Here is a 12,099-nt window from a genome sequence, read left to right as displayed (position 1 = left end):
GCAGTTGAAAGAAAAATATTACACGTAGACTAAATGAGCGCTTGTTAACAGACAAACTTACAATACAGAGAAAGCAAAGAGTGTAAAGGTGCAGCCTCCTCAGTCATATCAACACAGGCAAACAGCACTGACACAAACATCTGTCTGCAGTTTGAAGTATAATCTTTGACACGACTCCGACTCAAACACTTGTTGATGCTTGAACTTCATTTATACATCATCTGTGTTGTTTTTTTCTTATCCTCCTCTTTCTCTAATGTGGTTTTCTCTCATATCTGCAGACAGTGACTCAACTTTTTTCAGAACAGCTTCTGATGCAGCACACGAGGCTCATACATTTCCCACGCAAAGTACGAATGTTAAATCTCAACTTTTCAACAGACAGTTCCTGATAAGTCTTCCTCATCCTCTCTGGGGCAACCCACAGATTGTACTCATTGAGAATTGATTACTGCAGTCTTCATGAGGAGTCAGAGCCCGACTCATGAAGTCTGTAAACAAGTTCCCCATGGGACTTTCCAAAAGTTCAACAAGACGCACGCTCTGACGTTTGTACTAACATCGGCATGCAAACATGCTCACGATGACAATTCTTAAAGCCAGATGTTCAGCAGGTATTAAGTGTACACAATGTTCTTTGGTTCAGTATATTTACATGCTCATACTTTCTGAAGAGCAGTAAACACAAAGTAAAGCAGCAGCTCCTTTATAGGCTGATAATTTCCTCCTGCTTCTTCAGATAAATAGACTCTTTAAAACGAATCCTGGGATCAACGTTCCATGAGCTGGCAACGCTCAATATCTCTCTTTGTAGAGTATTTCTGGTTCACACAAGACAATGATGCTGCAGAAGGACGTTTTCACAGCATAGACGAAGGAAGGTCCATTGGAAGGACCTGTGGGAGATGAAGCACGTCCTTCCTTCAACCAAGAACCTCCAACAGTGGCTGAATCAAGATCCAACTTCAGCTACTATATACAGTGGATAAAATAAGTATTGAACACGTCACCATTTTTCTCAGTAAATATATTTCTAAAGGTGCTATTGACATGAAATCTTACATACATACAAAGAAAACCAAACAAATAAGTTCAGAAATTAAGTTATGTGTAATAAAATGGAACGACACAGGGAAAAAGTGTTGAACACGCTTACTGAAATTTATTTAATACTTCTTACAAAAGCCTTTGTTGGTAATGACAGCTTCATTACCAACTGATCTTTAGTTCTTTCCATAGATTTTCTATTGGATTCAAGTCAGGTGATTGGCTGGGCCATTCTAGCAGCTTTATTTTCTTGCTGAAATGTCCACCCTCGCTTCATCTTCATCCTCCTGGTAGATGGCCGCAGATTTTTATCAAGAATTTCTCGGTACATTTTTCCATTCATCCTTCCTTCAATTATACGAAGTTTGCCAGTGCCGTATGCTGAAACACAGCCCCACACCATGATGTTCCCACCTCCAAACTTCCCTGTTGGTATGGTGTTTTGGGGGTGATGCGCAGTGCCATTTGACCTCCAAACATGGTGTGTATTATGGCATCCAAAGAGTTCAATTTTGGTCTCATCTGACCAGACTATATTCTCCCAGTATTTCACAGGCTTGTCTAAATGTTGTGCAGCAAACTTTAAACGAGCTTCAACATGCTTTTTCTTAAGCAATGGAGTCTTGCGTGGCGAGCGTGCATACAGGCCACGGCGGTTGAATGCATTACTTATTGTTTTCTTTGAAACAATTGTACCTGCTAATTCCAGGTCTTTCTGAAGCTCTCCACAAGTGGCCCTTGGCTCTTGGACAACTCTTCTGATAATTCTTTTCAATCCTCTGTCAGAAATCTTGCGAGGAGCACCTGGTCGTGGCCGGTTTATGGGGAAATGATGTTCCTTCCACTTCCGGATAATGGCCCCAACAGTGCTCACTGGAACATTCAGAAGTTTAGAAATCCTTCTGTAACCAATGCCATCAGTATGTGTTGCAACAATAAGGTTGCGAAGGTCTTGCACCTTTAGAAATATATTTACTGAGAAAAATGGTGACGTGTTCAATACTTATTTTACCTGCTGTAAGTCTAAGTATGAGTATACTGAAACTCCACGGAGCAACTATAGAAATAAAGAGAACTGCAATCAGTGCCTTGACTTCCGGAACATATTTCAAGGACACCATTTGGACAGATTAGCAGCTTCAGTTTCAGACATGTGAAACTGAAGCAGACAAGTGAAAGTGCAACAGCTGAGGGCACCACAATCCTGCTTTATTTTATTTTATTCCTCATTTCATTGCTATATTGTTTTTATTTATTCTTGTTAATTAAGTGTATTGTTAAGCACCTTGTATTCCAGCCTTTGTTTTCAACCCTCTAAAGCTGAAATCTTGACTGTTTACAGTGTGAAGACTTGAAAGATAGCGATATCATGTGGCCAATGATGTGTACCTCAGTTTAAAGACGGTGGTACGTTCAAGATCTTTGACTGATTTAACACAAATATTCACGTCCATCTCATTATTTTACGCACAGGCATGATGTGTGAGGCTGAAACATCTTATATTGATGCAGAGAGAAAAGGTCCGATGTCCTCTGCTCCTCCAGCTCTTCTTTGAACATTGAACAACACGTGTCTGATAAAACAAAAATCATTGTTTATTTTCATTTGAATTCATTTAAACCTATAAATGAAAGATGTTGACACATTAACTTATTTATCTTCTACCTCACACACATGAAACCAGCAAATAATCTTCAGTGGAAACAGGCCCCCGAACCCCACTGAGAGCTCCAGTCTCATGTAACTGTGTGTGGTGCAACTACAGAGGTATGACAGTTGTGAAATAGAGTAACACTTTACTTTTGAGACACACACTACTGTATATCCATGTGTTTGAGGATAAATGCAGGCAGTGAATGATAATAATATAATAAAATAAAATACTGAACTAGTCCTTGTCACTAAAGAAGCTCATTTATTCTCATCTCGACCCATTAGAACAACCTCACACACAACATTCCTTATTTCTTGTGTTATACGTAAATACAGCAAATTATTGTGTGGAATTTGACTGACTTTGGTAACACAAACAGTGTCAAGGCTCACGGCCGTGTTCTCGAATGCTCATGAAGACTCTCATCACTCAAAGGGTTAGAATAAATTCATGTTTTTGAAGGATGGACTCAATACATAGAATGAGATCATATTAATATCACATTGGGTATGAAAATAGGTGAATCTAGCATGAAATGTCCTGCAATTAATAAGAAATCTGTTTTTTATCCTGCTGCAAATATGACCTCTCAGCCACTGGTCCCTTTTTGACCTGCTGCTTTAGAGCAATTTTGCAGAAAATAAAAAGGTTGTTACAGTTGTTCCCCTCATGAGGGCGCTATCAACCCGGATCTAACTTACCCAGTTTATACAACTGGTCCAGTGATTTTGAAAGTACAGGGAAGACGTCGGTGTCATTGGATGAAGACGAGCTGTCTATGTGGCTTTAATGCGCAAACATGACCTAAAGTGAAATAGTAAACCCTGTGTGCTCCTGTTGGAACGTGCATGGAGAAGTTATTGCTACAGTAAAGCCCTGGTTTGTGACCCTCGTGCATTATGACCTCAGAACTGTGGTCAGTGGTGTTAAAGGACCTTCTCACACAACATCATGAGTTGATCCAGTAAAACAGATTCTTATCTCCGTGACTCAAATATATTGAAGCTACACGAGAGCCACAAACTAAAGCCACACTTTATGAGAACTTTGTGCAGATGGAGGTGTCGGTGGGGCGTGGCTCAGATGTGGGAGGTGTACAGGTAAGTGCTGTTGATGTTCCAGTCAGGGGGGAAGTCTTGCACTGCGTGGCTCTTGACATGTCTGTGCATGGCGACCAGACTGCTGCAGAACTCCAGGCACACCGTGCACTGGTAGGGCGCAGCCCCGCCGTGAGTTCTCAGGTGCTTGATCATGGCTGAGTAGTCTCGTGAGCGCTGACCACACAGACGACATTCGAAGGGCTTCTCCCCTGGAGGCAGAGAGAAGAGAGAACAGAGGCCCACAGAAAGAAAGATCAATATTCTGTTATATTAAATGGATGGAATGTATCCAGTCAAATGTTTCCTATTTAGAGCTCAACTGGTGAGTAAAATTGACTAAATTGGGGTCACAGTTATGTTCATTAAACAGTTACACACCTTCGGTGTATGTTCCATTATGTCAGATCTCCTTTATGATGACATATTAATTTAATAAAAACTAAATTGATAGACATATAATTCTGAAAAATATTTAATAAATAAAGTACAAGTTAATATATCAAATAAATAAAAAATAAATAAACACGAATGTAATAGTAGTTAGTTACTGTAGTTTTCTGGTTACTAGTTTATTATTATGATTATATTCATACTAAATTTGTTACATGATAAGTTGTCTCATATTAACTTATAATAAAGTTTATTGTATAAATAATTAATTCATCATACACATAATATATTATGATAGTATATATTTATACAAATAAATGTAGATTTAATATATATATGTTATTTATATAATGTAGTATTGAAATACTATATATACAATTATTATTAGTATTATTATAATTATATATGTATATACATATGTACACACACACATATATATATGTATATATACATATATATTATATATATAAATACTGGGTCACTATCTATTTCCTCAATTTCTATTTTGAAGGCCTTTATTGAGCACTGCTTCTGTGGTTGTGGGTGTTTAATAATTGGATTTTACTGTTGTATGGTAAAAAAGTTGGTAAAACACACAGGCTTCTACCTCGAGTCACTTTCAAGTCTGCAAGTTTCAACTTTCTGTAGAGTGAGTTTTAAATGACTCTGCTTTCATTTGTGCGTCCATGTTAACAACTAACCTGTCTCTGCCCTGTCTGGCTTTAAAGACTCATTGACTTAATGGGCCACAGACCTAATCTACTATACTCACTTTTCAGCATTTTAACATGAGTGGCTGTTTAAAGTCACAGTGCACTAATGCATTTGGCCCATTTGACTTCACTTTAACTGGATGTTTGACCAAACTACATAAATATATAACATTTTGAAATTCCCTTATGGATTGTTTGTGAGGTTTAACTCTAGTGTTCCACAACGTAGAACAAAGATGATCAGCCATCATTGTATGAAATCATAGTGTTTTATTCTAGTGACTTGAATAGACAGTGAAAAGTAAAAAAAAAAAAGGTAGTGTTTACCGGTGTGAACTCGGTGGTGTGTGTCCAGTTGATGTTTCAGACTGAACTTTTTGGGGCAGTGTTTGCACTGGTAGGGTTTGTCTCCACTTGTTGATTGTCGCTCTAGATGATTGGACGGCGGCACGCGTTGCACAACATCTCCTCTTCCACAGAAGTGACACCCTGCACAGGCCTCACCTGTGCAAAGGGGTGAAACAAGGGAAGGTGTGAATGTTGTGGTCGACACAGTGACCTGACTGAAAAACACCACCACAGTTGTTCTGTTTGTTGCCGTACTTGAGTCCTTTTTTGATTTTCACTTTAAAAGGCAAGTGTTCAACCAAAGGGCAAGGTGAGGATTTTCTTTAAAAAAGTTTAAAGTATTTGAAGTAAAAGTACTTGCTGAGTGTAGCCTGTTCCGCATTGCAACGTCAGTACTACTTCATTATAGCTGAGTCTCAGTGGTGACCCCTTCTGAATCCAGTTCAGGTGTTTCTTCAGTGATTCTGCCGCAGGAGGCGGGGTCTAATGTAACCTGCCCGCTCTGATTGGATCAATGGACCCTCTTTCGTTATTGATTACTTTTAACAATCTTAAAAACAATATGAACATGTAACAGTAAAAGTAGTGGGGTAGAAGGTGCAGATATTTGCTGATGAAAGTACCTGAAAGTAAATAAAGTACAGATACATGAAAAATGTACTTAAGTACAGTGAGCATATAGTATATAGTAGTAAGTAACTGAATTAATTTTTAAGCCTCAATGTTGAGACTGATTAATGAGTCAATTGAAAAAAATTTGATAGTCAATAGTCAAAGTCCCGATCTCCATTTTTTAAATGTGATGCTTTCCAGCCAGTCAGTTTATAAACTGAATACCACAGAGGTTTGGACTGTCGGTTAAATAAAACAAGACCTTTCATTTAATCACTTTGGACTCTTCAAACCAGTGGAAACAATCAATCACTTGAGAAAATAATCAGCAGATTGATCAACAATGGAAGTCATTAGTTGTTGCAGTTATTAAACCATTTGTAGTTTTCAGACCAGCTAAAGTTGACAGTGACAACTTAATTAAAGTTTACTCCATGAGCTTCAGAGTAATTTATCAGTAAGATGTACAACATTTTAAACAGATGCACACTCTTCAGATGCTCGTCTATTTTAGGGTTACATCCTGTTGCAAGACAATGAATTCAGTCTGTATGAAGTTACTTTCCTGTCAGTCAGCATGCACGTTGTCTGCAGCCACGTATGTTAGCGATTGTTTAAAAATACAAAGGTGTGACTTTGAGGTTGAGGTAGCGACTCCAGACTCTTTCGGTACCTTATACATATTTTTTTTTTAAGGTTTCAAGCAAAAGCCTGGGCCCCTTCGTATAGACAGGATGCAGAAATAAGAAGCTGGTGTACTGTAGTAGAGGAAAATTACAGAATAAACCACAACTATTGAACACCCACCACTGTCTAATATTTCTCTCTGTATAAGACCAAACATATTATATAAACATCTCTTTAACTTCCAATGCCCTTATCAGCATGCACTGACATGATTTCAGAAAATTCTTCATTTATGCTCTTTTTGTTTATGTTTCTCATTTTATATAATTATGTTTCAGATCCTGTACTAGAGGCTAATTTACCGCATTGCTTGTAAAGCACAGTCTTAATGCAATCTTTTGACGTATGAACATAATGTTCGTGAGTCAGATTACACATTACAAAAAGGATCCCACACACATCCACAACAGACTATTTTATTTTATTGGACTGCCTGAAATTCTATATAAGAATTTATCATAAGATGAATATTTTTTTTTCTAGTAGCCAAACCGCTGTTGCGATGCAGTACATACTGTACTGCATGTATGTCGCTGTATCTAGTAACCACACTACTGCTCCTTCTGCACCATGCTCTCAAAACCACAACTCTCTTCATCACTTTCCATTGCGTAGCTAAGTATCTCGAGGAGTCAGGGGTCAGGACAAGAAGCGTCTTGTACTGACTTGTTAAATTGATCATTTCTATGCAGAATAACCCTCATTACAGCCTTGATCTTACTGTATATATTGAATCTGTTGGTTTTTACGATCATATCAATACCTGTTGCCGAGGAGGCTGATTCCTGCTGCGCTGGATCACCAAGGTGACGTGTCTTGCACTCCCTGCAGTCTGTAACTTTCTCCGCTCTGTCTTTGGGCACTTGAGGGAAACTTTGGGAAAGAAATGGTTTTCTAATGCAACCGTCATACAAATCTGCACAAATCTGAACAAATCTGCACAAATCTCACCTGTTACAATAACAAAGAAACTATTTTATTTGTGTGACAAATAGGTACTTTAAATATACAGCAAGTAAAAGTATTATAGAGTAAATATGTTATCCTCGAACACCCTTTATTCCCCCAACCAGCATATTTTAAGTAAAAATTTCATTAACACTACTCTAGAAGGAGTGGGATAACGAAATGACGTTGATGAATAGCTTTTTTTTATTTCCACAAAGAACCATAGATGGCAACTTCTTGCGGTTAATTTGTGGCCAAACACTGAAGTTTATGTTAGTGGGTGGAAAAATCTTGAATTCTGCAAAGGAGGGGAGAAATTTAGGGGCCCCCCCTCGTATCACTGTTCAGTTACACTGTGTGGAACACTGCACAATATACAGTGCATTGACTTGAAAAAAGTTAAATCAACCAAAAACAGAGTCAAATTGTTTTTTAACACTATTTAGCTCCACGAAAAGTGTGATGTGTAAAAGATAAATAAATATAAATAAATGCAATGACTTGAATTTAGATGATTAGAAATTATTATTTTATTCTATTTTATTATAATTATTGAATTAATTTGTATATCTTGGTCTGAAAACCAGGATTACGGTGATCGTTCTGAAGAGTCTGACTGACTTGGGGCTGACAGTGAAGGGTTAACAGGTGAAACTGCTGCAGCTGGAAAGTGCAGGAGGCTCGATCACACACATCTATACCCAAACAGCAGTGAGTCAGGTGCTGCAGCTGTCGCAAGGGAACAACTGAGCAAACTGGGGGATTCTAAATGAGTGTGAGAGGAAAAATAGGGAGACACTGATTGAGAATAAAGAAGCTGGACTTTCCCAAATCGTGTCCAAGCGCTAACTCACCTCTGCTCGACGCTCTGCACTGCCCCGTGAAACGCTCTCTGGCTGGATTTCTTTGTTTTTAGCAGGCCTTGCTTGATGATGCTGCCCATCCCTGTGGAGCCAGTGTAAAGGTTTTGTGCACAGTGTGGATAAAGGCCGGAGTGGCCCATCACAGAGTGGTGGACTCGGTTTTGAAAATGGGGGCTCAGCAGTGGGAACATGTGGGGAGCAGAGAGGGAGAATGGGTATGCTACTGAAGACTGATTAGGGGACTGTGCACTAAAGAAGTTTGAGTAGTTCTCTGCTATCTTCCTCAGGGTGCTCACAGAGTTCCACATGTTTGCAGAGAAGGTCCAGGGAGAGGAGGAGGAGGAGGAGGAGGAGGGGGGGGAGCTGGTGATAACACTGTTGTGGGGTGCTGCTGACAGAGGGGACAGTCTCGGCTTCTTTCTTGAGGATGGTGATCTGCTGTGGTTCTCAGCAGATTCAGGGGGTGAATGATTCTCTGCGACAATGCTGTTGCTTGTTTTCTCCTCTCGAACCGGACTTCCTTTTCTCTTTGCTACCATGTCCTTTGCACTTTTTTTTTCTTCTTTGACATCTTTAGTCTCTCCTCTCTCCTCCTCCTTCCTGGCTCTGTGGTCGAGGGTGTCCAACTGTTTCCGGCACTGGTCCTCCAGCGGCCGCATCTCCAGCAGCTGAGCGGCTCTCAGCAGCAGGTACAGGTCTTCCACGGACACCTCTACAGCCTGGGTGTAGGTGAAGTCCAGGACCTGCTGGAAGGTGCGTGGTGAGAAATACTCCAGAGTAAAGTGGGCCGGGCTGTCTGTGTCAGCCTGGGCCAGCTGCTGCGCCAGTCTTCTGCTCGCACAGGCCAGCACCAGTCGATGAGCCCTGAATGTGTGACTCTTCACTGAGATGATGGCATCGCAGAGTGACCCTGAGCGACGTAAGGCGTCCGCCTGCTGCAGGAAGTGGAAATATTGTGTGTTGTTGATTCGGAACATTTCTGAAGTTTGTAGAAATACTGTTGGAGAGAAAAAAAATCCAGAGCAAGATAACATTAGATTATGCCCACACTGTGGTTACAATAGTTACATTATCAGTATTTGCCTGCCTGTTACCAGGAATGTGACATCTGTAGATGTGCTAGATGTACTAACCCCAACCCAGTGTGAAAATCCCTTTTCAAATCAGCAGCAGGAATTGGCTTCAGATGAACTGATGAAATGTTTCTCTGTTTTTCTTTTCTCGAGTGGGCAGAGCGTACTTCAGCTACTTTGCAAAACACAAGAGATTTTTCATTTTAAAGCAAATAACAACCCCAAAAATAAATGTAAATCTTCGCAAATAGTAGAATGCAAACAATTTCCTTTTTATTAGATCATCAATCCCTCAGAGAAATGTCCCTCAGTAGCAGTTTTGTCTGATGTTGTGTCTGGTCGACGGGTGGAAATGTACTTTTTGATATTCGTCGCTCACATACACACTTTAAAAGCCACAAAGCCCTAACAGTACATGAAACCATGACTAATGACTGTACACACGAGTAAACATGAGTAAAGGTTAAACATCAACTACAGTGCCGCTGTATTTGGGCACCACAAACATCAGAAAGACAAGCGTGTGCAGAGGTGGAATATGTAAATTTGTAAGTCTGTTACAGAGACGTTTTACATCTATGACAACACTGTGAATGAAAAGATTGTAGTTGTAGGTTGAAGCTAATGGACGCCTGAGAAGTTTTCATTTAGTCTGAAGTCTAAAATGAACTTTTGTTGTCAAACAAATTCATTTATTTAAGTTATAAAAAAAGACCATTTATTCCAAATTATCTCTAAACTAATGTAATTATAAAAAAAAAAAGAGACATGTTTAATTTAATTGCAGCTTTTTGTAATATGTTTGTCCCAGATGTTAATTTTATGTATTTGGTTGGGTATAGATATGGGTAGCTCCTGAGTGAAGTAGAAAATCACTTCTAAATGGAACAGAATTCATATGGTATTAATGCTAATGGCAATTCATATGAAAATTGAGTATGCGTCACTGAGTGAAAACGGCATTCAGGAACTTTGGACTGCCTGATCAAAATTGTTATGTTATGAATAAAAAATACACAATATAACTCACAAAATTATTATTATTATTATTATTAATATTATTATTATACATTTCTATTTCCAATAAAAGTGGTAATTTTAATGCATGATTTTATTTTCTCATATTACTATAGCTACTTCTACAGTTACTACTACTACTACTACTGCGAATAATAATAATAATAATAATAATAATAATAATAATAATAATAATAATAATAATAATAATAATAATAATAATATAGTAGCGTATTAGTACTCGTAGCAGCAGCACTGTGACAGTTCCAATGCAGCGGGTGCATTCATGTGTGACGTTTTACAATGCATTTTGCGATAAATACCTTTAAATCGACTTTGTTTAACAACATTAATTAATGCACAATGAGATTTTGCCGACACATTTAAAGTAGTGTCATGTTTTATGTAATGATGTGTAAGGTACCGACCTACAGAATTTCCACAGGGATGTTCTCTTTACAGACAGTTGACAAATGCTGGTGTGCTTCAGTGCGTCAAGTCAGGAACTTTAGTTGTAGCTGTTTATTAGATTCTAGTTGTCTCCTCATTCATATTGATGTGATGCACCTGACACGTATACACTGTCCAATTTCTAATTCAATAAGAATTTAGCAGCGCTCTCCTGACCCCGTTGGCCCTTGAATCAATTCTTCTGTTGTGTGTTTGTGTGTATTTGAGTCCTTGTCTAAATCTTTTCATCTTCAGAATACATTTGGTTTATAAAATAAATTGTGCAACAATCGATTCTCCGCCGATGCTGCTGAAATCGACTGCGCGCTCTTGCAGAATTGTGACATAGTTTAGCAGGTCTCTGAGCTCCCTGCAGGCTCACTGCTATCAAACAGGGGGAAAAACCGTGCATGCATATGACAGACTTACACATCCTTTGACAGGACATGAACTTATCTTTGCCACAGCTCTCATGTTAAAGACTGGAGTTTAGAGATCTAAGAAGGCTCTACGGGCAACAGAAGATCAATTACAGCACATTAGTTTGTGTTGAGAGAAAATCACAGAAAACACAACGTAAGAGACCGAAGATGAGCAAAGTTAAAGTGCGTCTGCTTGTGGTTTTCAGTCTCAATAAATTAAGAAGCAGCACAGTTTGTGGTTGAGACACTTACCCGGTGTTGAGCGACTGTTTCTCCCTGGAGAATGACAAACTACCTCACATCATGACTGTGGAATGACTTCTAAAGAGACATGGGTCTCTTCGTACAGGCTTTTGCTGTGGGACGAGGTGGTTTCCTCTGTAGTCTGTACAGTCCCTCCTCTTCGACTCCTCTCTCCCTCATTGGCTCATTGATTACTCTGCTTAATGGCTTGCTGCTTTAACCTTTCCCTAAATATACGAGCTCTTTGTTTGATTTTGTTCAGGTTTGCTAAAACCATGGAGCCAGTTTTTGTATTTAATATTCTTTAAGTTTTAACTTGTATAGTGAATAGAAAGTGTATGCCAAACACAAAGTTAAGAGGAAAATAATTTAAAGCAGTGTCTCTTCTGAAGCTGATAAAAAGTTGACCTTTGTGTGTGTGTGTGTGTGTGTGTGTGTGTGTGTGTGTGTGTGTGTGTGTGTGTGTGTGTGTGTGTGTGTGATTGTGACAGAGGAGGAGAAATGGGGACAGTGGTTAGAGGGATACTTGCG

At 39.1% G+C, this 12,099-nt stretch overlaps 1 protein-coding gene across 3 annotated transcripts; it reads right to left on the bottom strand.

Annotated features, from left to right (window-relative positions):
- Positions 1-2,622: 2,622 nt before the first annotated feature.
- Positions 2,623-11,687, bottom strand: zbtb32 (zinc finger and BTB domain containing 32). 3 transcript variants are annotated; one of them, XM_035162790.2, is made up of 6 exons: positions 11,578-11,682; positions 9,497-9,608; positions 8,355-9,360; positions 7,316-7,425; positions 5,233-5,409; positions 2,623-4,011 (listed from the first exon to the last, which is right to left on the bottom strand). In XM_035162790.2, the coding sequence occupies exons 3-6, from the start codon at positions 9,338-9,340 to the stop codon at positions 3,782-3,784; spliced, it is 1,503 nt and encodes a 500-aa protein (XP_035018681.2). In that variant the 5' UTR covers positions 9,341-9,360; positions 9,497-9,608; positions 11,578-11,682; the 3' UTR covers positions 2,623-3,781. The 3 variants fall into 3 exon arrangements, with proteins under 3 accessions (XP_035018681.2, XP_035018680.2, XP_035018682.2); XM_035162789.2 differs by having other exon boundaries at positions 9,497-9,611; positions 11,578-11,661; XM_035162791.2 differs by lacking the exon at positions 9,497-9,608 and having other exon boundaries at positions 11,578-11,687.
- Positions 11,688-12,099: the final 412 nt, after the last annotated feature.

This window comes from Hippoglossus stenolepis, chromosome 8, assembly GCF_022539355.2.
Source record: "Hippoglossus stenolepis isolate QCI-W04-F060 chromosome 8, HSTE1.2, whole genome shotgun sequence".
Classification (NCBI taxonomy): Eukaryota; Metazoa; Chordata; class Actinopteri; order Pleuronectiformes; family Pleuronectidae; genus Hippoglossus; species Hippoglossus stenolepis.
Note: the sequence above shows the minus strand (reverse complement) of the source record. Positions and strands in the feature narration are given on the sequence as shown.

Coding starts and splice junctions, on each gene's coding strand:
- zbtb32 (XM_035162791.2), bottom strand. CDS start 9,340: ATGTTCCGAATCAACAACACACAATATTTCCACTTCCTGCAGCAGGCG. Junction 7,426..8,354: donor GTGCAGAGCGTCGAGCAGAG/GTGAGTTAGCGC, acceptor TCTTTCCCAAAG/TTTCCCTCAAGTGCCCAAAG. Junction 4,012..5,232: donor ACACCACCGAGTTCACACCG/GTAAACACTACC, acceptor CTCTGCCTCCAG/GGGAGAAGCCCTTCGAATGT.